The 26,928-nt window shown below is 39.3% G+C and overlaps 2 protein-coding genes across 5 annotated transcripts in view; one reads left to right on the plus strand and one right to left on the minus strand.

The window, feature by feature from the left end:
* LOC130204709 (dystrophin-like) overlaps positions 1 to 12,790 on the plus strand; it is a 320,570-nt gene extending 307,780 nt beyond the window's left edge. The window contains 6 exon segments of the mRNA XM_056431663.1: positions 4,370 to 4,435; positions 5,067 to 5,225; positions 6,106 to 6,349; positions 6,623 to 6,737; positions 7,068 to 7,157; positions 9,965 to 12,790. Coding sequence (XP_056287638.1) covers positions 4,370 to 4,435; positions 5,067 to 5,225; positions 6,106 to 6,349; positions 6,623 to 6,737; positions 7,068 to 7,157; positions 9,965 to 10,071 — 781 coding nt within the window. The 3' untranslated portion in view covers positions 10,072 to 12,790.
* Positions 12,791 to 13,225: 435 nt separating this feature from the next.
* LOC130204703 (E3 ubiquitin-protein ligase HECW2-like) overlaps positions 13,226 to 26,928 on the minus strand; it is a 39,422-nt gene continuing 25,719 nt past the window's right edge. For all 4 annotated transcript variants that reach the window (XM_056431650.1, XM_056431651.1, XM_056431649.1 and 1 more), the window contains 13 exons: positions 26,039 to 26,135; positions 25,805 to 25,888; positions 25,449 to 25,558; positions 24,824 to 24,944; positions 23,085 to 23,198; positions 21,970 to 22,122; positions 21,759 to 21,857; positions 21,162 to 21,291; positions 18,039 to 18,185; positions 17,808 to 17,922; positions 17,214 to 17,299; positions 16,954 to 17,066; positions 13,226 to 14,894 (listed from right to left, as the gene is read on the minus strand). In XM_056431650.1, the coding sequence (XP_056287625.1) occupies positions 14,783 to 14,894; positions 16,954 to 17,066; positions 17,214 to 17,299; positions 17,808 to 17,922; positions 18,039 to 18,185; positions 21,162 to 21,291; positions 21,759 to 21,857; positions 21,970 to 22,122; positions 23,085 to 23,198; positions 24,824 to 24,944; positions 25,449 to 25,558; positions 25,805 to 25,888; positions 26,039 to 26,135 (1,481 nt within the window). In that variant the 3' untranslated portion in view covers positions 13,226 to 14,782. The remainder of the gene's footprint in view (positions 14,895 to 16,953; positions 17,067 to 17,213; positions 17,300 to 17,807; positions 17,923 to 18,038; positions 18,186 to 21,161; positions 21,292 to 21,758; positions 21,858 to 21,969; positions 22,123 to 23,084; positions 23,199 to 24,823; positions 24,945 to 25,448; positions 25,559 to 25,804; positions 25,889 to 26,038; positions 26,136 to 26,928) is intronic.

Consider the following 26,928-nt stretch of genomic DNA (forward strand, 5'->3'; position numbering starts at 1 on the left):
TCTGCATTGGAATGTCTCTCTCTCTCTCTCTCTCATCTGTTACAGATGTGGAACGGGCATGGAAGAAGTCGGCTCAGATGGTGGATTTTCCCAGCACTTATTTATTCTGCAGAAGACAACAGAACACACACATTTGCCTTCTGATCTGTCTCTGCACTTCCACTTCCCTCAGCAATATAAAACCATTGTCCATGGAAGACAGGACCACATTAAATCTAAATAATAACAATTCTCATCAAAAACCATGACATGTAACATACAAGGGGAAAACAGAGACCCCTAATGGACAAAATAAATAACTACATGAGCTCGAGTCATTTCAGCAGAAACAGCGAAAATTCTAACTTTGAACAAAAAGGAAACACATACCTGCAGAAGACAACAGAACACACACATTTGCCTTCTGATCTGTCTCTGCACTTCCACTTCCTATACACGCAAAACAACACAATTTACACAAGGAAAATATACGTCGGGGTGACCGGATGTAGCTAAACAAACGGTGCCAAAGTGGCTCAATGAGACCGCCACCAAACGTATATGTTGACGGTCTAAATGACACGACAGCTGGACGCCGTGATCGTATTAGCGACCATTACTGTATGTAACATAAACGGTTAATTTTTATTGAAGAATAAAGCCAAAATAGTGCGACATCGTTTTTCACTCAACTCACCTTCAGCAATATAAAACCATTGTGCGCAGGGTTGCCAGGTCTGTGTGACAAAACCAGCCCAATGGCCAATAAAACCAGCCCAATATCAGAACTCAAAATATGCCCGTGCCAAACCATATACACTGCTTTTAAAGTCCAACAGTATTGCTATCATTGCCAAATGTATTGTAATATCTACAAAGTAACAACATATGTTTAGTATGCCAGCATTAAAAGCAGTTTTACCTCAACAGTTATTTCACCTAGGTCCTAAAATGGCCTTGTGTAATTAGATACAGTATATTATCATAAATAAAATGTGTGTACGTGCTGATCTGGAGTCAGTTTGGTAGGATTTGGGTATGAATAAATTATTTCATTTAAAATATGGATTTTTATTAAAAGATATTCATGTAATTTGCATGCAAAATAGGTCTACCCGAACCAAGGACAAACAATTCAACCCGCGCAACACTTCAAGCCCGATTCCGCAGGAAAACCGCGGACCTGGCAACACTGCTCTATGGGCTGAGGGAACAGACGGGTCTCTGATCTGCCGAATAGTCCAATCACGTGACCATGGCGCACATTTTTGCGACCCAAGATTCACGTTTCATCCGCCAATGAGAAGCCGTCCTTGCCGAAACGACTGAAATGTTTTCTCGATGCCCTACACACACGTTAGATCGCCTCGAAAAAGGGGAGGGGCTTCTCTCCGTGATAATGGCGATATATTATATTTTTTCACATTAACTTAAGTGGTTGTTGACAGGCTGACGGTCTCCCACACACATTTAGCGCGTCAACACGGTATATTTACTATTTAAATGATTTGGCATATAATGTTTTTTGACAGGATTTTTTTTCTTCTTCTTTTTTTTCATCTCAAAATTTTAAAACGGGCGGCGCCCTAGCGCCCTCTATGGACGAACCGCCACTGCTTTTAACAGCCAAATGACTAATTACAGATCAACTACTTTGAAAATAGTCAATGCACGATGATTCTACCTATATGCATTGTTGATTTATTACATTCTTTTGAATGGACAATGGGATACCTTGACAAATTAGATACTAGTTTCTGGACGTCACCCATTGCTTTATCGACTGCCGCTTAGAAGTGACCAGAATCGTAATGTGGAGGATTCTAATAGAGACTCCACTCCGTATGCGGCTCTAGTGGTGATGACAACCAGCCAATCACTAGGGAGCCTTGCCCTAAAGCGCACCCTGCTTTATGGTATAATTGAGTGTGAATATGAAGAGAGCATAGATTGCAACTTCAGGTGCCCTGTTGTAAAGTTAAACAGGGCATTCTGATGGCCACAGGTCTAAATATAGGCGACACCTGAACTGATATTGATATTTTTAGGTGGCTAAAATAAATGTAATATAAATATTGAAGTGCCTGCCGACCGCCATACACCGACCATAGACGTCATACAGCACCTCTTAAAAAAAAAACGTTCCATGTAAACATATTAATGATAATGGGTGGACCTGTACATTCTTTTAATGCTCTGAATGTGCAACAGTGATTTGTCAGTCAGGTTGTAATGAAGATGACAAAATAGTTTAAGGCTGAAGAAGAACGTCAAATGGAATCTGTTGCCATGATAAAGTGATACATAGAGTTTTTGGTGAATAAGCGTGCTGCAGAGGGAGTCCAGTACAGGCATATGCTAATGCATATTGAGTATATTCACATTTCAGGGATCCTAACTGCTCCCAGAAACCCGCCGCCGGGAAGCAGTCAAATCAATCAAACTATGAATCGATCAAGCAGTCGACCGTTGAATCGGTGAGTCGGTATGAGTCCTGAGTGGGCCGAGTCTTTGCCAAAGAGCACTTGACACCACTCACTGTTGCCTCAGGCATAAATACACACCAGCCCACGCCGACGGACCCATATGCCGAGTCACATCCCCACCCCCTGGTCCTGTGCTCTCGGTCCCCTCTCGCATCCAGACACCATCCAGCAGAATAAAGGAAAGGCTGGTGGGGTGAAGAAGTAACATAATTAAGCCTCCAGTGAGCCGACGGTCCCCGAACCGCGAGGTCATCGCTTGTTTCTTGGCGTGCAGCAGCTTATGAGTACAACTCCAGCCGCCTGGGCAGATGTCACACAGTCCATCTGCTGAAGCGCTCACTGCCCTGCACCGAGCTATTTGTCAAAGATTTGTATATGTATATTAACGCTGGCTGGTGAAGCCCCAAAATCAGTTTGCTTTTCAGGACTTACATTCCAACCACCAGGAAAATTATCTAGTTTCAGCTTTTCGCTCTTCCAGTCTTTATGCTGATTCACTCCTGGCTTTACCCCATATATATATATATTATACAGGGTTTTTCCTGGGTCAAAATGGGTCTTCGGTGCTCCCCAAAAATGTTTTGGTCACGGTCTGTGTTGCCATGTCACCGGAATGAGTGAGTGATCAGCAGCTGGCCGCTCTGTCCATTCGCGCACCTCACAGTTGCGTATTGATCAGACAAGAAGACACGCTTATCAACTCCATTACTATTGATCAAAACAGAACGAGGGTTCGGCTGTAGCCGACTTGAAACATACTATTGAGAACATATTCGCTGACATGCACGTGATGAACACATTTTTTTTCTTCTTTTTTTCTTTCCCATTGATCTTCTCGTCTAATTAAATGCAATTTAATCGATTGAATGTTGCTAATTACTTATTTTAAGGATTAAAAAAAAGAACCATAGTGTTAGTTTATAAGAAGCCCTTGTCTGTCCTAGTTTGGCCCTGAGCTCCTCATAAGCATATGTTTTCAGAAAAATGTCTCTACTCACGTTGCAAACAGTATTACTGCAGTGTTTGTGACTAATGCACCAAAAATATGATAAAGGCTGGTACACAGGCGAGTGCAACCAAATAGCCGTATGACGTGTTATAGGTCTGCCACTTTCACAAAGCAGCTTTCAAGGCAATATAAGCAAAACTTGTGTCAAATATTAAAAAGGCCAGGTGCTGAAGGTGCAGCATCACTTTGGAGTGCAGCAGTTGTAATCACGATAAAATATAGTGCAGAGGGTTACAGCGTGTGGGTGTTTAGCATTTGTTATAGGTCAAATTATAAGAGGCCAAAGACAGAAAATAATACATAACACTCTTTTCACTAATTTCAATCATTCCTGCCGCTGTTACTATCAGTGTAGAAAACACATTCTCCCATTTATTGGGCAAAAACGAGGGTTCAAGACGTTAATAATCGCAGGAAAACAACTATTGCAATGTAATATATACATTATCCAATGTATTTTCCCAAATGTTCACACCCTGCGCAACATGCGTCATTTCCATCAAGGTCCGTTTCAATAGCGTCATTTCCCTTTTTGCACACTTGTCAGTTCTGTGGTCGTCGTGTGCCACCATCTAGTTTAAGCTATATTTTTCTAATAGACTTTTTAGATCTTTGTTGTTTTTTTTAAATAAAAATAAATAAAAAATTACGTGAAACCACTTTATTTAGTATTCTGACCGTTTAACGCCTGGCTGTTTTTTGGATTGCAATAACTCGGCTCCTGCTCTTCCAATGATCCCAGGGTTTCTTTTATAATAGTTTTGCTAGAGACCACTTGCAGTGGAAAGTTACATATTTAGTTTTCATATCCAATTGCACATAAGATTACCATGTCATAATCATATCAGTATACTATATGAATTAATCTGACTGCTCTGTTTCTTCCCCTCTGCAGGTTAGCAGAGATGGAGACTCGTAATGGCTCCTATCTGAATGACAGCATCTCACCCAATGAGAGCATGTGAGAACCGCTCTGTTTGCTCGCTTTGTGTTTGCCAACCTCCTCCTCACTGATTGGCTCGCTATGTGTGTTCTGGCTATGTCATCATATTGTATTGTGTTCATACGGTTTATTCCAAAGACGTGTTTGCGATATCAAGTGAAAGTTGATGAAGCAACGCGTTCAAAGTTCTCCAAATTTGAAAACTAACGTGAATAACTTTACATGAATGTATTCCATTTAACATCATTGTTTTGTGGATAAGTTTTAAATGTAATAAAATACATATTTTCAACAAGCTTTCAAGAAACTTGTTTTAAAAATCGATTTTCGTCCCACATATGCGAAAAAGCAAATAGTTTGTGGACATTTTAAAATTTCAAAAAAGATCCATGTACTAGTATATCAGACTCATTTCTCCTCAGGAGAGGACCAGATGATGACAATCTTGATGCGTTACCATGGAAACCGCGCTCCCAATTATGATAGTCGCTGCAGGGTGTTAGCCGTCTGGCCATTAGCTGTCGCTAGCTGTGTTTTTAGCAGCTAAGCTAGCTAGCTAGGATATTTCTTCTGTGGTTCTTTCAGTCACTTTCTGATGTTATGTTCTCCAATATCCTGTGTGTGTGTGTGTGTGTGTGTGTGTTTGCAGCGATGATGAGCACATGTTGATCCAGCACTACTGCCAGTCTCTGAACCAAGGCTCTCCTCTCAGCCAGCCCCGGAGCCCCGCCCAGATCCTCATCTCTATGGAGACGGAGGAGAAGGGAGAGCTGGAGAGGGTCCTCAATGACCTGGAACAAGAGAACAGGTCAGTGGACAGTCCCATCTCCCCGTTGTTATCTTCTGTTGGCTGACTTTACTCTCCGTATCAGCTCCATTTCGTATGAACCTGAAATTAATCTGGCCCCGAATCAGTTGTTACGGTTCCTTGATTTGGGATTTTCTACAATCTAGGTTCTTCAGGAATCACCAGGTGACTTTTATCTGGATGTCACCGATCTAGATATAATAAATAATAAATAAATAACTATAGATGCTGCAATGGCATCCAGGGTTAATTTAGAAGAACTGGAGAGTGTTTCCTCTGCAGTGAACGGAGCACGGAGGCTTTCCTCGCTCTCCTCCCGACTCGCTTGGGTTAGAGTTTGATTGGCAGATGGTTCATCCAATCACCTGCCACATGTTTTTCCCCCATCAAAAGAGTTTACAATCTTCTCCAAAATCCCCAAAGTTTTGGAAAAATCATGTAAATCTGTTATACTATGTGGATTTACGCTGAGTTTTAAATAATGAATAGGCTTTTAAAAAGAATGACGGTCAAATAGAAGCCGGCGTATGCACTTTTATACTCGCACATTTTCCGTGCTGCAAGTGAACGCACCTTAACGAAAAATACATCAATGTTTATTCTTCTAATCAAACTATTTTCTCTCATTCATTTGTGTCATTTAAGGTTATATACTGTATGCTTTGGAATTCTCATTAGTTAGTTTATATCCAACATTGTCTCACTTTTTCATGTATACAGCGAGATTTCACAAAACGTTTGGTCATGAGAATTTGGTTTAAAGTCCTGGGGACCCATTGGTCATCACGTTGGGGACCCATTGGTCACCATGTGTCTGAACCCGAACAGTGGTTGATCTCTAAGCAGATATACCAGTGACGGATGAATTCCTCTGCTACAGGAAGCTGCAGTCCGAGTACGACCGGCTGAAGAAGGCCCACGACAGAAAGGGGCTGTCCCCGCTGCCGTCGCCCCCGGAGATGCTCCCGGCGTCGCCGCAGAGTGCGCGCGACGCCGAGCTCATCGCCGAGGCCAAACTGCTGCGGCAGCACAAAGGACGCCTGGAGGCCCGGATGCAGATCCTGGAGGACCACAACAAACAGCTGGAGTCCCAACTGCACCGGCTGAGGCAGCTGCTGGAGCAGGTACACGCCCACTGATGGGTCCTGGGTCAATAAAGCAAAGCATCAAAGTTGATGTCATATTCCAACCGGTGAGCTTGGAGCTTCCTCCACGATGTCTGGCTGCCAGGAACAGCTGACACGGTGGATTGAGCCAACTCCCACACACACACACACACACACACACACTTCACTCCCCTTTTGACTCCTGGAAACATATCAGATGGAAGCTGTGCGACGTGGCTGCCAATTTGCTGTTTGTCTTATGTGTGTGTGTGTGTGTGGTGTGTGTGTCAGACGGATTCCAAGGTGAACGGCACAGCACTGTCATCTCCTTCCACCTCCTCTCAACGCTCCGACTCCTCCCTCCCGCTGCTCCGCGTGGCTGCCAGCCAGACTACTGATACAATGGGTAAGACCACACACACAAATATGCTTTCATGTGCATCCATCATTATTAAAACATGGAGGATATAAATATGACGTGGGATTTAACAGCTCTTAGATACCATGCTGCCGGACATTGTTCTACACTGGACCAACGTGTGTGTGTGTGTGTGTGAACATACATCTTTGTGAGGAGCAATTTGAGTTTCAGACCTTCAACAAAGTACCTTGGATCAAGGGCACTATGCCAATAAGTGTCATTACAAAGATAGAAGTGCAGGGATGTGAGTGTATGAGGGTCGTTGTGTGTGCAGTTCGAAAAAAATGTAAAACCATCACCTCCTTCCTGTTTCAGGCGATGACGAGCTGTCCAGCCCCTCCCAAGATGCATCTGGGTTGGAGGAAGTGATGGAACAGCTCAATAATTCGTTTCCTCATAGCCAGGGTACGGACCATTCACACCTACACAATATGCACTCTGTTCTCTTTAAAATCTGTTGAAGTGATTTTTATTTCTCCTAAAGGGTAAACAATAATGAGACAAATAATCTATAAATTTCTCCATTGGAGAAAAAAAACGGAAAATTGTGAAACATGTGATGTCAATTAGCCTTTACGGTATCCAAAAACTGAAGTTAGCTGGATAAGATTGCCACTCCCCCGGGGGAAATGGCAGCTTCCTTCCTCAGAGATATTGATGAAGGAGCGATATTAGTTAGATTTGCGATTTATCGGGAGAGAGTTCTTCGAGTTCGCCAAGATCCGTTACCACGTCATGATGACTTCCTATACGAGCGCTATCGATTCTGCCCACAAGGAATCATTTATTAAAAACCTTCTGGAGCCATCAACTCTCCCTTTTGTCAAACGAAAAGGCTTTCACAGCATTAATGTGCAGGTACTTATGGCAACGTTTTCCTCAAATTACATTGCTAAAAAAACAATCATATGTCTCTGACAATTTTCTGCTGTAGGCTAATTACGTACTGTACAATACCCATGTAGTGTACCATCACATTGGCAGCTACATTGTTAATAATCTAAAGTGTTATCTTTCTTATGATTGATTGTGAGGGTAAACCAGGGTCCAGATTGTATTTTTTGCTATGGTATTGTATTTGCTCAAGTGCATTGTGGATGTGTATACCTTTCTCCCCCCATTCAAATGAACTCACTGAACTTCATTACATCTGTAAGGCCCTTCATCTTCTTTCATTCTTTCTTTTACCGATACAAGTCTGATTTTTCTTTTCTCTCTCTCTCTTTCCTCCTTTTTCTTCTTCTTTTCCTCTTTGTCTGCATGAGCCAGCCGGGAGAAGGGGACACCCATGACAGGTTAGTCGCTCAACTTGAGGCTACAGCAGAGTGCAGTGTCTTTTCTCCCTTTCCCTGCCTTTAGTTTCCTTTTCTCTCCTCTGTCACATTGCCACTCCGTTCTGCACAGGCTTGTGTGTGTGTGTGTGTGTGTGTGTGTGTGTTCTTGTACTTCTATCCGGTGGGGACACAGTTACCCATGAGGACCTGCGTCTCTTACTTCTATTGGTCAAAAGTAGTTTTAAAGTTTGGGAATGCATTTTAAATGTTGTATCTCATTTGACCAAAGATAGCCATGAATAAATTGCGACATTTGTAAAAAGAATTAAAAACACAAATAAATAGATAAACACATCAACACATCATTAGATATAGTTGTTATTAATTTGTTTTAATTATTATAATATTGTATTATTATTTATTATCTCACCATTGATTCTAATAACTACAGCTGAGGTTCACAGTGATATTTAACCACAATTGAATAAAAACTTTCTAAAAGGTAAATCATATTTTTATTGGAATTTAGACTGACAATAATGTAAGGTTAGACATGATAAAATTGTGTTTTCGTTTCTGCACAAATACACTGTAAACAATCTGTTTACTGCGCCAGTTTCTTTGTGCTCCCATTTGGCCCACTAGGGGTGCCATTGGAGCCCCATAACCAGACTTTTCACTTCATTGATTTGTTTTCTTCTCACATTTGATCAAAACAGTGGAGGATATGGGCAGCAATTCATGGAGCCACGCTGGTCCCATTGTGTATTTGAATTAAAACCCTTTCAAGAGAGAGTATGCTTGACATTTAATAATCCAAATAGCATCACAGGGTTCTCATTCCGATGGCTGCAGGCGTAAATCATTGCTGATGTCACACACACAAAAAAGAGCTTTTTAATCAGAATTTACAAAGCAAACGTGGTGGTAATATTATTTAAATGTAGAATAGGTACAGGGATGATATTTAACATGGGGTGACCGAAAACCAAAGTTTGATTTGGATAGTAGATTCCTCATAATGGCTGGCGTCAGGCTTTTTATATATTTTGTTATAACACTCCCCTTACTCACATGTCGTCAGATCAGCAGTCTCTTGCTATTTATTTATTTCTATTCATTTATTATTTATTTAAACATGTGACAGTTGTGATTTTATTATTGTTTATTTATTGATATATTATTATTATACTTGGGCTGTGCATTATCTATGATAGGCCTATATTATTATGCCAACGGAAGCATGGTAGGGTTACGGTGGTGTGCTTTACCGTAGTATTAATGCTTTAAAGGTGTTATTTGTAGCCTGAAGTATCACTGTCATTTATTATGGGATGCCCACAGCCTGGAATCAACAGCAGCCAGACAGGTTTTTAAGAGCAGGAGGTTTGAACATGACACATATTACAGAGAGCGGAGGAAACTGTGTGGAAATGTATGTGCATAATCCACATGTTACAAAAATGTTGCCGCTGGAGTATTCACGCTTATGTGGCGTTATTATTTATCAGTTTTTTGTTGATTGAGCAGTTACAACGTTAGCGTAGCCTAGCACCGATCGATCGTCTTCATTCAGAAAACAAGCTTCTTAAAAGTCGTTTGCTTGTCGTCTTGTGGAGTAAACTAACAAACCATGAATTCAGACTTTTTACATGCATCATTATGTCGATCTTTTCAGCATCCCTTCTCTCCATTCGTGACAATTAAATTTCATGGCACGCCTTCAGATGATATTTAGATTCCAAGGATATCTGGGAATCACTAAAATCTCTCCATTCTCACCTCTCGGGGCTTCCGTAAATGCAGACATGCTTTTTAGCAGGTATAGTTGTCACCATGCTAACATTTGTGAATTAGTGTTGTCTCACCCACTCGGAGGGCTTCTGTAGATGTGAGTGTGTTTTGTCTAAGCATCTCTCTCTCTCTCTCTCTCTCCAGGTCCCAGTATTGGCAGTTTGTTCCACATGGCCGATGATCTGGGCCGTGCAATGGAATCATTGGTCAGCGTGATGACGGACGAGCAGCACGAGGCCCCGCCCTTCTGACCCCCTCCCTCCCCACCCCTTCATGCCCGGCGTCCCCACTCTCCCCCCCCCCCTCCTTTCCTCCCTAACGCATGCTTTTCTAGTCATATCAACTGGATTGGAAACACAGTTTTCAAAGAGAATATATAAACGTCTATTTTTGTGAAGGATTGCGGTTCCAGCAATGATGCGTAAAAACAACAACAAAACATGTAGATTTTAGTAGTTTCTTAAAACGTCCTGAAGTTGTTTTATTAATAACAGAGGCTGATTTTTAAACTTCTATGCAATGTATAAAACAATTATGGGATGGGGGGGGGGGGGGCGGAGGCGGAGCCAAGAGAGATGCGATGCAAATAAGTGTGTTCAGTGTGGTCGAATATTTGCCATCTCTTTGTAACCGCGGGAACAGCGAAAGCATTTCAGACATTTGTATCAGAAAAAAAGAATGATTGTTATCATAAGGGTGCTTTCTAAGAGGAAAATGTATTTCTATAACAGCGTACACCACTGTCAAGGTAATGCAGGCATCCTGGATCTTTACAGTACGTTGTGTGTGTGTGTGTGTGTGTGTGCTTGTGCGCGCGTTTGTGTGGTCGTGCCTAATTTCCACATTACACTACTGTTTTTTCTTTTGTGGGGCTGACAAACCTCAAATTGTATTTGAATTATTCATCTTCATCCACTCGTCCGTCCATCTCTCCATCCATCAATCTGTTCATCATCCCTGTGATTAATATCTCTACGGCAAGTTTTTAATACCAGTATTTGTTTTCAATAGTGTGCTGTGTGCATAAACAAATGCCCGAATCAGAACTGAGAAGACAAAACCTAATGCAAATAATTGAATTCATGCGAAGCCATTTGGATACCGTTTGCCAATAAACAAACTACATAATTGAAAAGACTGTAATCTTTTTTTCCCCCTTTTTTTTGTAAGTAGCCGGGGGGGGGGGGGGGGGAATCGTTTTGGTGTTGGTTTGTCTCCATGATATTTCCTTTAGGACCAGAAGGTCCCAGAGGTGGATTTCTTCCTGATTTTATTGTCCCTAGGAAGCTTTAAAAACACTGCATCTTACATTTCCCATGACGCTACTTTTTAGCATCTTCCAATTACCCACCTGGTCTGTTTTATCTCTTCAGTCAGCATCACTGATGGATGTGTTTCGTTGCACCTGTAACCGCTCTGACTATGTTTACATGCACCAAATATTCTGTTTCTTTGCCCTTACATGGCTGATAAAAAAATATTATTCCACGAATATTTCAGTTTACGAGCTGTGCATACTATGGTTCATGTCAAAAACAAGGGAATACTCCCACGTTGACGCCCTACTCGGCAGCGTTTGGCGGGTCGAAGTCGTTAATCCAAACGTGGAACGGCATTTAGCTTCTTTGCGTCAAATAGTTTTCTTTTTGTTTTCAAAGTTTTCCCTTAAGTGGACCGTGTCAACAATGCCCTCTTTTTTCCTTCAACCACCTTCTTGAAAACTGTCGGCATTTTAAAATGTGCGCATATTAACAAACCTTTTTATCAGAGTCCTTTATCGATTTTGTGTCTCGCAAAGTGCCCTAAAACACATTCAGACGCACATTTTTAATGCTTCTGAAACCTGAATAATATCGTCATCTGCCCCATTCAGAATAATCCCTAATCCAGAATATTCAAACGGAATACAATGTTTACATCAGCCATATCATGTAATATATATTATCACATTTGATATAATAGTGGAATATGAATGTAAACGTAGTCAGTGTTGTCATGAGAAAGGACAACTTTTAAAGCTGCCAATATCCAGTATTTAAAGTGATACATCTCCAGTTCTGCATCAGGCTTTAACAGACTCCTCCTGATTATTGCACAGCATCTAAATTAAGGCATATAGTACACGGTGTATTGGTATATGAGTTGCCTGTCAGAAGTACTGTAAGAGAAACTTAGAATGCGATTTGAATTCAATCTGAGTTACAGGGCCACTGGTCCAGATTCTTTTTGCAGGAATTATTCTCTTTGAATGCGAACAGAGAAATCTTTAAAGAAAGCCAGTTAATGGAAGTACTACTTGTCGGAAACTGTCAAAGTAGTGTCCAATCGCCTGTGAGCCGAAAGCCACACTTCTCTCTGAAAAGGAATCTTAGTGATTCTTAGAGAAATCAACAGAGCCACTAATCCGTTTGTGAGGATGCATTCACAGCATCGCTCACCTCAATCAAAGACTCAGAAATCAAGTATAGAAAACAAGCATTCGACACATTTGAAATCCGGGTGCACTACTGTCCTACCTGAGTCATACGAGATATTTGTTTTCTGTGTGGGGTTTGTGTTTATTCTAGCAGTGTCTTTATGTCTTTGGTTAAAAGGCTATTTTGTTTTGTGCTGTGTGAGGTGTTACGATATTAGCATGTGTGACTAAATGAACTCCAATCTTTATTTCATGTGTGACCACTCAGAGGAGTCCTTGGTGAGCATTGTGGCGTGATACACTTGTTTGTTTTACAGCATCATATTCTTGCAGCATGATCCAAGAGGTTTTTTTTTCTTTCTTTTTTTTATCCAGACACTGAATTTGATTTATTTATTTTCTTTGTTTTGTTTGTTTCATTCTCACATCATTTTTTTTTTTAAATAACACGTCTGTACTTCACAACATATCAGATTCCACCAAATATATGCCTTACTACTGTATTATAAAATGCTTTACTGTGATCAATAAAGCACGCAGTTATGTTGATTTAACTTGCCTCTTTTATTTTATTTTTTTACATTAACAGGATTCAAATAAGTGCACGATGCAACAAAATAAACAATATCCTCCATTTTAAAAGTAAATTACTGCTTACATGACATCAAAACTCCATACAGAAGAACTTTGTATTCAACTTGTAAAGCATGCACACCGAACACACACACATTTTGTAGAGAAACTAAAGCATTTTTCTGAATTTAACTGTCCTAAAGTCTAGGTAAGTCCACACCGGAAAGCCGAGCGACAGACGCCCTGCGAAGAAACTGGGGATGAGGGTCGTGCTCGACGTGACTGAGGGACTGACGTGCAACAATTTCATGACCTAGGAACTACCGTGTGACATTATGTTCCAACAAAGAAGACGAGACAAAAAATTTACTCAATTAGAATGAAGTGTGAAGTAAAAAAAGAAGAAAAGGCTTGCATATAGGGATATTATTTTATGTTAGGAGCAATGCTGACAAACATTCATATCAAAAGTGAGGTGGACAATACAGAAAGAGTGGTCGTTTGTTTGGATTAGGGGCAGCCGGTTAAGGCTCAAAACGTTGGTCCATTCTGATGAGTGCAGTGCATTCAGTTATGGAAATAATATATTTTTACTATGAGAATGGAATATTTTACCCCAATTGAATTGAAACTGAATTTGCACACGAACATTTACCAACGTTCCTACGAAACTTAAACCGGAAATAATGATATTTTGTAATCGGGTTTAGTGTACATTCTTTAAAAGTTTAAACAAGAAAAATAGTCGGTCCTTCAGTTTTAATATCTCAGGGTCATTTTCTGTGAGTAGATAATAAATGAACTTAAAATAAAACCTTGAATCTTTATCTTGAAATCTTATTCCCTTACTTTGTTTTTCACACCAGTAGCTGTAGTCGGGCAATAGGGAATGTCCATAATTATAAAATCATTTAATTTTCTCTCACTACTGATTCGTCCAAACTGAACTAGGTAGACATACAGAAAGAATCCAGAACTGGATTGTACATTGAACATGGTCAATAATCAGAGCCAGTCCATTCTTACATTAGCTAAAAAGTTATGCTACAACATTCATCCCTTCATTTTAGCCATGCTAGGATGAAGGGAGGGCAATGTTAACCACATTGGTTTGATCTGAACTATCTCAATAACTATTGAACAATTGCAGGTATTTATTGTTGTACTTGAGTATATTAATTGTCTGCTACAATCCAAATAAATGTAATACGATTTCAAAAGTGCATGTTACTTTCTTACCATCAAAACTATAACTCAATAAAAAAATGTAAAAAATTGTGGCCAAATCTTTTTGTTGCCGGTTGATCCAAATCAGGTACAAAATCACTTCTCACACAATCTGCATGTAACTGCCACATTAGAAAATCACTTATTCTTGAAGATGAAAGTATTGTAAAATACAATAGCTTTTGTCTTGAGACTATCTATCTGCTATAGAAGTTATGGGGAAAATTCCAAAAAACCTACCAAATGTTATATCAGGCAGACCTTGAATGGCTTCGAGAAAAAATTGCATTAGTGGTTTGTAATACAGGCCAAAAAGACTTACTCTTCTGCAAGAAACACAGTTCTGGACAGGTTGAACCACACTGGATTAAAAGAGGCTGAGTCCACTGAGCTTTTGTTGTGAAGGCAGTGGCTGCTTCTTCTTTGATGTGTACATTTGAAACTTTAACTACTATTATCAAAGAGAAAAGCAAAAAAAAATCCTGATCTAGTCCCAAAGGCAGTGTGGGTCTTCATTCATCACATTACAGAGGTAAAAGGGTGTTTTATTAAATAGTGTGTTTAATTAGAATTGTGTGCAGGTGCAACAAAAAACAAGTGTTTACAAATGTCCAATGTACAAAAAGGTCAGCATCAGTGATAGCCCATTATAAATTAAACACAACCAAGAAATTGGACTTGAAATCCATCTTCTTCATGGCTACCTCTCTTTTCATGATGACCAGCAGCTATTGAGGTCAGCTGAATCATTCCAGCCCAAAGGTGCTGGTCTCCTCCACAGCGGTCAGCATCTTCTCATACAGCAATGAGAAGGACGGGTATGGTGGCAGGTCCAGCCGATTAAAACAGGTATGGGCTCTGGAGAGAGACCACAGGGATATTGGACACTGGTCTAAACATAACATTTAATACATAGTCCATTTTGCAAAAATCATGCCCTTGCCAAAACTTTAAAAAAATACAAAATAAACTTTTTTTTAAAACCATGTATGTGATACACAAGAGGTAACCCTTGTCTTGGCTTCCATTCAAAGGCCATTTGGAATACATATGGGCCATTTTTGGACCGATTTGCATTCTTTTTTAGGTAGTGATACAATGATGTATTTAGTATTGTTATTAGGTTCCTCGTGACGACTTCGTCGTCGAGGAACCTATTGTTTTTCGTAGAATTATTATTCCCGTTCTTCTTGGTCCGAATCATACAACAACACTTTTCTGTGGTTTATATTTTCAATGCCCATCATATAAATCTTTTGAAGATATCTCATTCTGAGATATGGACCAATGATATGTTTTCAGAAGATATGGACCAATAAACATCCAAGGGGTGTGGCCTAATATGTAAAGACACCTAACTTCCACATCACTTGGACTATCCTCACCAAATTGGTAGCCTATGTTCACAAGGACACCCTTAACCTAATCAGGTCATACTATTTGAACATTAGGGGGTCGCTACAATCAATCCCTTAAAATATGCCTTTTTTCCAGTTTTTAAGGGTTGCAAAATAGTTAACTTCTCCTAGAGCTTTAACCCGATTCATTCCAAACTTGGCCAGTATGGTCTTGAGACCTTTGTCCCGAAAAATCCTTGAAAGATTTCAAAAATATGTGCGTTTGCCGGACCGGCAAAGAAACGCCATTCGCCATGAAAATGGACGTTGTTGTAACTCGGCCATACATTATGTAATCTGCTCCATATTTCTCATATGTCATAACATACTGACCCTGAAGAGATCCATATGCTAATTTTAAATTATGGTCTTAGTGTCACTGAGTGGCCAAAGCAAATCAGCCTAAAAAGCATCACATTCACATGTAATTTACATGACAAGGTCTAGACTTCACGTGGGTACACGTGATGCATGTATATGTTCAAATTGTCAAAGCACCCCCTGCCGGCTACACTGGACTCGCTCGAATCTGCTCCAAACTTCTCATGCTTCATAGAATTCACGGCCTGAGGGTATCAACAAGCCTTTTTTCACTCAAGAGTCAAAGCGGCACCGACTTGCAAAGTAAAATCTGTCGCATGACAAACGGTCGAACGCCCGCACGGCGGGCATGTGTTCTCGGCCGAGGGGGCCGGCGTCCGGCCAGCACCCCCGACGTGCGAAGCAGGAACGAGGACCCGCACATCGCTGCTTGCAGCTTTAATTTTATTGTGTTTTATATTTATTTTCTATTAATGCTCTGATATGCACCGCTGCTGTGATTTTTTTAATTTCCCCACTGTGGGACAAATAAAGGAATATCAAATCAAAATCAAATGATATGAAGTGTTTAAGTGCTTTTAGTTGCATCCTTTTACCATTTTATCATTAATTGCAATGCATTGAATTCAATGTAGTTGCTAATCATTGTCAAATCCTGGAAATATTTACGTCAGTTCGAGTTGAACATTTTCATAATTTGCTGGTAGTCTTTTATGCCAAATTTAGAGTTTGCCGCAGATATCAGGGATACAAAAGGGTTACGGTCATACTTTGACATTTTAGGAATTGGATTGATAACAGATGGATTGATAACAGTCATATCTGCTTATGTATGGTAAATATAAAGTTTAAGCCAGTTTGCATATAACTGGAAACTAGAAAACAGCTGGCCTTGAAAGAAGAAATAAGAATCACAAATAGCATCTTAAAAGCTCATCAATGAATGCCTTATAACTGATCAGTACAAAAACGTAAGTGGAAAAACAACAATTCCAATAAATAGCCCACTCCTATATAAATAACTGACTCATTCTTTCTACTTTTGTACTCAAGTAATTATTTTGATGACTACTTTTTTGTGCATACTTATTTCTTCATCACTCTCGGCCAATTCAATTATTTTCAAATCAATTGGCCTCTAAAATCACAGTAAAAATGATGAGGGGATAAAATGATGACCAAAATAAAACCATGTGTACCTGGGTAGTGCAGTGACCTTGCCCCACTTCTCCACACAGAACCTGCGAGGTCCATTGCTGCCTCGCAGAGAAGCAAAGCCCTCATAAGGAATACTGGATGTCCCGGTCACAAACTGACCGCAGATGGGAAGGTAGAGGGACAGAAAAGGAAAACAAGATGAAGAAGGCAAATATCGCTGTTGCACTTTATCAAAATGTTTTTGTAAAAAACAACCATCTGTTTCTCCAACACCCCCTCCCCCCCCCACACACACACACACCTGCAGAAGCCGTAGTCTCTGTTCATTGTTGAACCTCTCCACTGCTGACCAGAACCACCGGATCACAATGTGGCTGTCATGGTAACCTACAAATAACACACCACGTCATGTAACTATGACAGTACTTCATAATGACTGAAGTTAAACTAAATTGGGATAATAAAGCAAAGCAGTAACAAACTAACTTGCTATATAAACAAGAATATTGAGTCTACAGCTCTGTTGGAATAGTGGCGCTTTGAGATTAATGCCAAAATCAGAATGCCAACAGTTTATCATGTTCACAATATCATTTGCACAAATAGTACATCTGAGTGGGATGGGAATTGTGTTTTCCAGGTATTCAGGCTTAACGCAGAGATTAAAATGTTGATTAAGATGAGCCAGGGAATCAAAGTAGGTCGGCTTCATCGCCTGGACACCATGAATGTCAGTATAGAATTTCATGGGAATAGTTCAGTTTGTACCAAAGTGGTGGCCCAGGCTGACATTTTAAAAAATGATCTTATTCGTCATTATTTTAACAAAATGGGACTCAAGGTTAAAGTAAACTTCGACTGATAAACGGCATAGTCTCCATCTTTTCTTCCGTACCTCCTCTGTATTCTGTGTTGTTCCTCCAATCTGATAAGTCAATTTCAGCTGTGCCGGCGATCACCAGCTCCAGTTCCCTTGCATCAAACACCGATACTAGCCTGGCATCCACCACCTAGAACACACACACACACACACACACACTTTAGTATTAGTGCCAGGCCTAAGAAAAAATAAGTCATAGGAACGTGTCAGATTGTTCAAATAGAGCATGTCAAACCAATCCGATACCTCGTAGAAGCCTCTGACCAGGCTGTCAGTCTGCTGCACCACTCCTCTCTCTATCCTCCACTTCACCATACGCTCAATGTATTCTTTTTTGTTCTTCTCACATACTGGGATGTTGGCTCCGCAAGGCTTCAGTTCCCTTTCTGTTATCTGAAGGGATCACACAAACAATAAAAAGTACTGAATTATTTTGCAGTACTTTTCCCCCTTAAAACAGCAGAAAAAGGAATGATTTAACAATCTCAGTTAATCTTCTTATATCTTACGACACATATTCTGACATATTGTTGTGGGGTGATCATTGGTGTAAGCAGAACTCTCTGCACACGTTAGCTAACGCTGAAGGGCAAGTTGTGTTTACTTAGATATACACTACCATTCAAAAGTTTGGGGTCATCCAGACAATTTCGTATCTTCCATGAAAACTCACTTTTATTTATCAAATGAATTGAAAATTGAGTAGAAAATATAGTCAAGAGATTGACAAGGTTAGAAATAATGATTAATATTTGAAGTATTAATTTTGTTCTTCAAACTTCAAGCTCAAAGGAAGGCCAGTTGTATAGCTTATATCACCAGCATAACTGTTTTCAGCTGTGCTAACATAATTGCACAAGGGTTTTCTAATCAGACTTTAGTCTTCTAAGGCGATTAGCAAACACAATGTACCATTAGAACACTGGAGTGATAGTTGATGGAAATGGGCCTCTATACACCTATGGAGATATTTAATTAGAAACCAGACATTTCCACCTAGAATAGTCATTTACCACATTAACAATGTAGAGAGGGTATTTTTGATTAATGTTATCTTTATTGAAAAAACTGCTTTTCTTTGAAAAATAAAGACATTTCTAAGTGACCTCAAACTTTTGAACGGTAGTGTATATATTTTGAAACAATCGCTACAACAAATAGAAGTTTCACTGTGTGTCACTCACTTTCACTCTTCTTTTTGGGAGTGTTACTTTGTAATGATCGCATATGTCCATCTCTCTGTACAGCACCAGTAAATGGTTAACACGTTGGTGTTTATTTTTCTTAGCGCACTTAAAAGTCCCATACTAGAAAGATAAACGGTGGCTTGAAGCGTAAACTGAGGTTACGAATAGGATCTTTTATTATTATTTGAATTTGACCTTGTGTTTTTTGGGGCATTAACCCTGTGTTGCCTTAGGGTCATTTTGACCCGAATCAATATTACACCCTCCCCCCGCCTTAGGATTAATTTGACCCCATTCAATGTTTAATGTCGGTGTTCTTTCGGTAGTCAACAAACAAACATAAAGTGCCTCACACTTAAACTTGGAAAACAATATTAATTCTAATAATTTTCTGGAGGTTTTAATTGCTGGCGTCAAATTGAACCCAAAGGGTAAAATATGTTAGTAAATATAAAGGTAACAGGAGGGTGAAACATTGAATCGGGTCAAAATGACCCAAAGGCGGGGGGAGGGTGTAATATTGATTCGGGTCAAAATGACCCTAAGGCAACACAAGGGTTAAGAGACTTCGGGACTGACAGGAGCCAGTGATTGAATTACACTTTTGGAGGGGTAAATTATTCGGAATGCTTCAGCAGTCCAACTATTGTTCTTCACGTCATTACTCAAACTTATTATTCTTTTTCTTCCCTACCTATTTTGGCCCTCTTTTACTCCTTCATATCTTCACCTACCAAAACCATTCAAATATAAAAAGATTCTGCTCCTTCAGGAATCGATGGCTATATCTATTCATATTACTAACTTTTCAAATGTGCTTATTATACATCTTTTATGGTTATTATTTTGAATTGCGTAAGTCTTCAACTTTAAAAGCTTCTAAGATTTTAATACTTTCAGCTAAAGACACCATTCAAATTTTCAAACAATGAAAAAACCTTTAACTTTGAATGTATTTTAACTCTAAATCTGTCCTTCTGTACACATTACATCTATTGTTCTGTCCATCCTGGAGAGGGATCCTCCTCTGTTGCTCTCCTGCAGGTTTCTTCCCTTTTTTTCCCCCTGAAGGGTTATTTGGGAGTTTTTCCTGATCCGATGCGAGGTTTTGGGGCAGGGATGTCTATGTGTACAGATTGTAAAGCACTCAGAGACAAATTTGTAATTTGTGAAATTGGGCTATACAAATAAACTGAATTGAATTGAACTATTACTGTATATTTTTATATATTTTTTATCTTTTCAAATTTCCAAATGAAACATTTATTTATAATTAAAAATTAATGGGATCCTATGAAGGATATCTTCAAATCCACTTAAACTTCAAATTTAAAAGCTTACAATGTCGGCATACGTTAAGCTAAAGACGCATTTCTTGATAGCTCTTATAGTTATTTAACTGGCCCCGTTTTAGTTTTATGTGTTTATCAGCTCGTCTTGTAGTTTTCAATGGGTGTGTGTGGGGAGTCTAGAGCTGTGATCTTATCGCAGCATTATTTCCGAATAAAGTAGTAGGGAATCTTGTGCTTGACGTATACGTGTGCCAATGGAATCCAACTGTTTCCCAGATCTTTCGAGAGAAGCCTTAACGAGGGAGCAAGTCAACCTTCTGCCCCATAAAGCGCAATTATATCTTTCTCTCCAAAAAGATTTCTCACAGATAATCGTACCTGATTTCTAAATCGCCGCTAGAGACAAATGTCTTACACGACAGTCCCAACATTCACACTATTTGTTCATCAAGTCATCCTTCCTTTAAAAAAATATTGGGGAAAGAAATGGAGCTACAGTTATCTGACTTTTTTTAGATAGTTTGATAGGTGTTCCCTATCTTTAACTCCATGTTAAGCCTGGCAACTGTCTTTCCTTTGAAGTGACCACTATGGCAACCTTTGATGTTTGCAGCACACAGGTGTTCTCATTAGTGCAGATTGACAGACCCAGAGACACACACACACACATGATTCTCATTTATGATATCTGCGGAGGAGAGATAGAGAAGGAAGGCAGGCAAGGAAGGAAGGTAGGCAAGGGGGCAAGGAAGGGAGGGAGGAAGGAACGGAGGCAGGCAATGAGTCAAGGAGGCAAGGAAGGAAAGAAGGAAGGAAGGGAAGGGATTTACACCGTGATATAAGGGTCTGTGGTAGTGTTTGTGTGTGCCGTTCAACACTCAGAACCTAACCTGTCCGAAAACCTCTTCATTGACAGTGAAAGTGAGGTCCAGCATGTCTTCTATGTCGTTGTCCTTCATCCACTGAAGGGACTGGTGAAACTCCTCATCCAGGTACTCTAGGTCACTCAGGTCACATGGACTACATGGTGAGAAATGCAGGAAAGAATGTGTGTGTGATCTGTAGCATTATCACACACTGGCTCAGGAAGAGAAGCAAACAGGAAAGGAAAAGAGTACTCTGATGGCATCAAAGCGTATTTCTTTGAGCATCAGTGACTTTTTAAAATGTAATAATGATAACAGAATGTATATGACTAGCCTGAAACTACCATTTGGTGCTCAGGGTGAAAAACAATGTCAAACATAGATAGTAGCCCATACAGATAATACAAAGCTACACAACAGAGGTTAGAAAGGTGATATGATGTCAAGATATTGTTGTCATTGTCAGAACACTTTTTCAATGTAACACTCGGATGAAGCTTTTTACACAAAGGTCCTAAAATCATAAACGGGTCAAATGAGTTTAAGATTAGTTTAATAAAAGAATTCAGCGTTTGTGCATATGTATGCATCTATGCTTTGAATACACACAGGTGTACGTACATGCGCAGTAGGCCTTTATAGAAGGGTCTGGTGAAGAAGGCATCTAGCAGGTATTGGTGGATTAGAGCCAAACCCAGAATACGACCACTGAACCGGAACCTGAAACACACACATTAACAGAGTTAAAGTAATCAGGATACTAAAGATCATATAGTGTGTGTGTGTGTGTGTGTGTGTGTGTGTGTGTGTGAGAGTATACAGTAAACCTCACCATTCGTGGTGATTGTCTACAAAAGCGGACATTGGGCTGATCTGGACGGTGTAAGTGTCGTTTGCAGAGTACTCAAAAAGACCATAATAAGGGTTGAACAGTTCCCTGGAAACCAAGAAGAAGAACTCCCTGGAAGGCCCGCTGTAGTCCAACCTACAACACATATATTAAGATAAATAAAATAAATTACAATACATGCCCAAACCAGAATTCCATTACGTTCAAATAATTGAGAGCATTATATTGACAGTATTATTTGATGAGCTGGTAATAAAAGTTCGATACAGACTAGAACCTGATAATTTGGAGTCTATGTATATTGTATATCATAACAGGGTTTTGCCTAATGCTGCATTCACACCAAACGCGAAGCAAACTTTTTGTCAAGGAGATTTTAATACAAAGTCAAGGATGCCAATTCGCATTGTGGAAATGTTTCCACTCAAGCAAAAATTAAACACCATGCTGTGTTGCAAAAGCTTATGTGTTGATACTGCTGAAATACCCCAACAATAATTCAGCCAATCTAAGACTTGCTATATACTATGAATACAGCTTGGCAAAACGCCTCCTGATGATGCTTTGAACCCACAGGGTTTCCCCCAAGATCTGGGAGCAAAACATGTACAAATCCGCAGAAGTGGTTATTTCGATAGAACGTTGCTGGTATCTACATGGAGGTAATCCCCTCCCCTGCACTCACGAGCTGACCTCAATTGTCTGTTGCATTAAGTCCAGTCTTCTCCTTTTGGCTCTGGTGGATTTGAACTGCTAGTTTGAATATTAGTGATAAAGTGGACCTATCCTACACTTTAGCGAAGGTTATATTTGTGTGGACAATTAGCCACAGAATGGTCATATATATATGCCTGATAAAAAGTGTTTTATGTTAGTTATATTGGGCTCGAAAAATTGAAGAGAATACATGCATGTTGACTGAGCATAAAATAACATTTAATTTAAAAAATCGATCGACGGGAAAATAACGATTTGGAAGTATGCATCATATATCATATTTATATTAGAATTTTTGGAATGATAATGAATGGTCACTTGGCACATACACTTTGTTTTCGTTAAAATAAATAAAGACATTCCCCCTCCCACTCACTCACCCCTCCTCCCCGACAAAGCTGACGTAGAGCTTGCTGCGCTGCAGGTCTTTACGGGAATAGCACATGATCTGGTTGAAGGCATCTTCCAGCAGATGGTCACGACGGATGATCAACCTGAGAATCAAATAATGAGGACAGACAGAAGTGTGTGCAAGTTAAGGACATGATGTCAAGATTTAGGAAGGTCTCCTGTAGAGTAACACAGGGATAAGTGAATGGTCGAATATTTTTTTATACTTTAAATTAATGATATTTGTAATGTTACAAAATTATTAAAATGTGTCATTTTTGCTGAGGATAATAACTTATTTTGTTCAGGAAAATGATTGAAGGATCTTTTGTTTGTTCTTGAAAAGGACTAGAAATGATTCAATCTTGGTTCGATGTTAATACATTATCTCTTAATATAAAGAAAACAAAATTCATGGTTTTTGGAAATCAAATGGAATTGGAGGGGGATATTAAATTAAAATTAAATGTGAGGATAAAATTGAAAGAGTTTTTGAGACAAAATTCCTCCGGGTCATAATCGATCATAAAGTAACATGGAGACTACATATTGAAAATATAAATGTTAAAATTTCAAAGTCAATAGCAATACTGTATACATGTAGAGATGTTCTAAGGCTTTGTATTTGTATTGCTCACTTATACCTCCATATCTATGTTATTGTGGGGGTCGACCTATAAAACCTTTATAAATTCAACCGTTTTGTTCCAAAAACGAGAGACACGCATCATGAATACTGTTGGCTACGATGAGCACACAAATCCATTGTTTTACAGATCACATGTTATGAAATTTAATGATTTGGTTTATTATAAAATAATGCTGACAATGTACAGAGCTAAAGCAAAGTCACTGCAGACTGTGTACAAAGGTTGTTTTCAATACATGAGTTTAAATATGATTTGAGAGATGTTTGTAAGTTTACAGTACAAAAGGCTAAAAAGGGATTACAAGAAGATGCATTTCTATTGTACGAGTCCAATTATAGAACAACGTTAAAATGGATGTCAGTACGGTCAACTCATTTTTGGTTTTCAAAAGGATTATTAATAAAACAATTTTTGAAGTGTGATTGAAACATATGTACAGTCAGGACCATAAATATTTGGACATTGACAGAATTGTCATCCTTTTGGCTCTGTACACCACCACAATGGATTTTGAATGAAACAATCAAGATGTGCTTTTAGAGCAGACTTTCAGCTTTAATTTGAGGGTATTTACATCCACATCAGGTGAACGGTGTAGGAATTACAACACATTTTATGTTTGGCACCTCCTTTTTAAGGGATCAAAAGTAATTGGACAAACTAACATAATCATCAATTTAATTGTCAATTTTAATACTTGGCTGGAAATCCTTTGCAGTCAATGACAGCCTGAAGTCTGGAACCCAGAGACATCACGAGAGGCTGGGTTTCATCCCTGGTGATGCTCTGCCAGACCTCTACTGAACCTGTCTTCAGTTCCTGATATGTATGGTCCTGACTGTATATGGAAGTTGTTTGTGGATATATATATATATATTTTTTTTTATTTCTTTATTTTATATTAATTATCAGATTTATTTGATAATAATAATTTAGGATAGGAATATATAAGCATTTTTGCTTCTACCTATAAATTTTCAGTCTTTCTTTTTTGTATAGTATATAGAAAAATATTGTATTGTCTTGCAATGATTGACTGAATAAAAATAAAAAGCACAACAACAATACATTCCCCCTACTTTAGCTTCCCTGGTCCTTGGCCGTAGCCTTTAGTTTCCAGTTTCCTATAGAAGTTGCGCAGTTTGGCCTCAAAATCTCTCTTGTAGGGTGCTGGGGCTCTGGCGTTTGCCCTCTGTGTACCTACAGGTAGAGAGAAAGAGGGAAGTTGTACACCAAACTTGGTATGAAACACCACTGCATGGTATGGGAAACCAATGTAATTCATTCAAGCTGTAGTTGAACAACATTCTATTCAAACCACATGCTCCCAGTAAACCTCCACCAGTGCCTTGTCGTCCAAGACGACACCAGCTGGGTCTTGGATCACTTGCTGCTCTTTTTTACTTTGATATATATTCACAGTTGTATTTATATATATATATATATATATATATATATATAGCGAAATTTAGTTTCAGCAGAATAAATTTTCTTTTGCAATCCGACCTGAAATCATAATCACTCTTTTTAACTCCATCTCTAGTACAACGTACGTGACTTTAGAAGGTTGATATGCAAGAACCGAGAACCTAAATTTGCAGTTCTTCATTTTCTGTTTCTAATCGTATTTATGAAAGAATAGCTATTGGCCTCAATACCGATAAAATAGAACTTCTGTGTGTGTCTTGTTTCTCAGTCACTTACCAGGTGAGTTCTGTGGAGAGGAGACGGGGGACCCCCGAGGTGACTGGCAGTAGCTCGGGTGAAGTAAGGCATGAGGAGGTACGTAGGACATTACGTCATCTTCAAAAAGACTGTGGAGGAGAGAGAGGACGAGAGAATAACTTCAATAGAGTGACTAAAATTAAAAGAGAAAAAAGAAGGAAATACATAAAGGACAAAGTCAGGAAGTAAAGAGGAGAAGGTGATACACAGTTGATACAATTAGACGTGTAAAGGAGATGGACAAAAAAAAGAAACACCAGCAAGCGCGGTTGAAAAAAATAGTAATGAAATAAGGTACCAAATATCAGGGAGGGAAGGGAGGAAGCAGGTCTCACCTGAGTAGCATGACAAGATCAGCATCACCTGACATCCTGGCCAATCCTGACCCTCCATCTGTGCGTATGAGTTGCACCTTCTCCCTAATGTCACAGCAATATTACACTGAAACAGATGCTGATGGCTTCATTTATATTTTATATTGGAGCGAGACAAATAGCTGTAGTTATGGTTCCTAACAGATACACTCTGTTTTGTGAATACATTGCCTGGGTTAGTGTGTGTGTATATACCTGAGTGAATGGTTCCGGTTGAAGTCCGTCTGCCTTTCCTGCAAAATCTCGAAGATGTTTGCTTGTCGAAGAAACGCAACAATCTTCTCATTGTAAGCTGGAAGAAAAGCAGATGCATTTTTTTGGTCATCTTCGATCATTTCTGAAGGATTGTCTGCGTTTGTAATTCAATTCAATTTATTTTGTATAGTCCAAAATCACAAGTTTGCCTCAGAGGGATTTAAAATATGTACACATTTTCCCAGTACTTCCAAGAAACAAAATCTCACCAGATTTGGTAAGCTTGTCAGGCTTGGTGAACATAGCCATCTGATATAGACGTCAAATTTTGAATTTTCCACTATGTAGAATTTTGTGAAAAACACAAATCTGCAAACTAGTCCGACATGCTTGGTACGATTCAAATTAAACATTTTGTAGCTTATTATTGGAGTGATATCATCTAATTTTATTACAAGCTTTTTGATATCCCATTGTGTTTAGGAGTTATGGAACAATGAACCTATTAGGGGCGTGTCTTTTTCAATGCTCATAATTTTAGAACGATTTGGTCTAATCACAACAGATGTTCAGCATATGTGCACATTGCCTCCTGTAACATGCAAAAACAATTTGAGTGAGATTCAAACACTAGGGGGCGCTACAGTACACGGATCTCCCACCGAATTTATCTAATCGACTTCAATTTTAATCAAGGATGATCTAAAGACCTTCTTGGTGAATATTTATTATAACGGTGAGTTTTCCTTAAAAAAACATGACGTGGCGTGGACCCCAATAAACACCCACTTTGTGCGGTTCGATATGTAAAAGAAAGCTGCTGTAACTCCAATTTCCAATTGTTCATGCTTGATAAAAGTCACGGTCTGAGAATATCGACAAGTTTATTT

The sequence above is a fragment of the Pseudoliparis swirei genome, chromosome 14 (assembly GCF_029220125.1).
Source record: "Pseudoliparis swirei isolate HS2019 ecotype Mariana Trench chromosome 14, NWPU_hadal_v1, whole genome shotgun sequence".
NCBI lineage: Eukaryota > Metazoa > Chordata > Actinopteri > Perciformes > Liparidae > Pseudoliparis > Pseudoliparis swirei.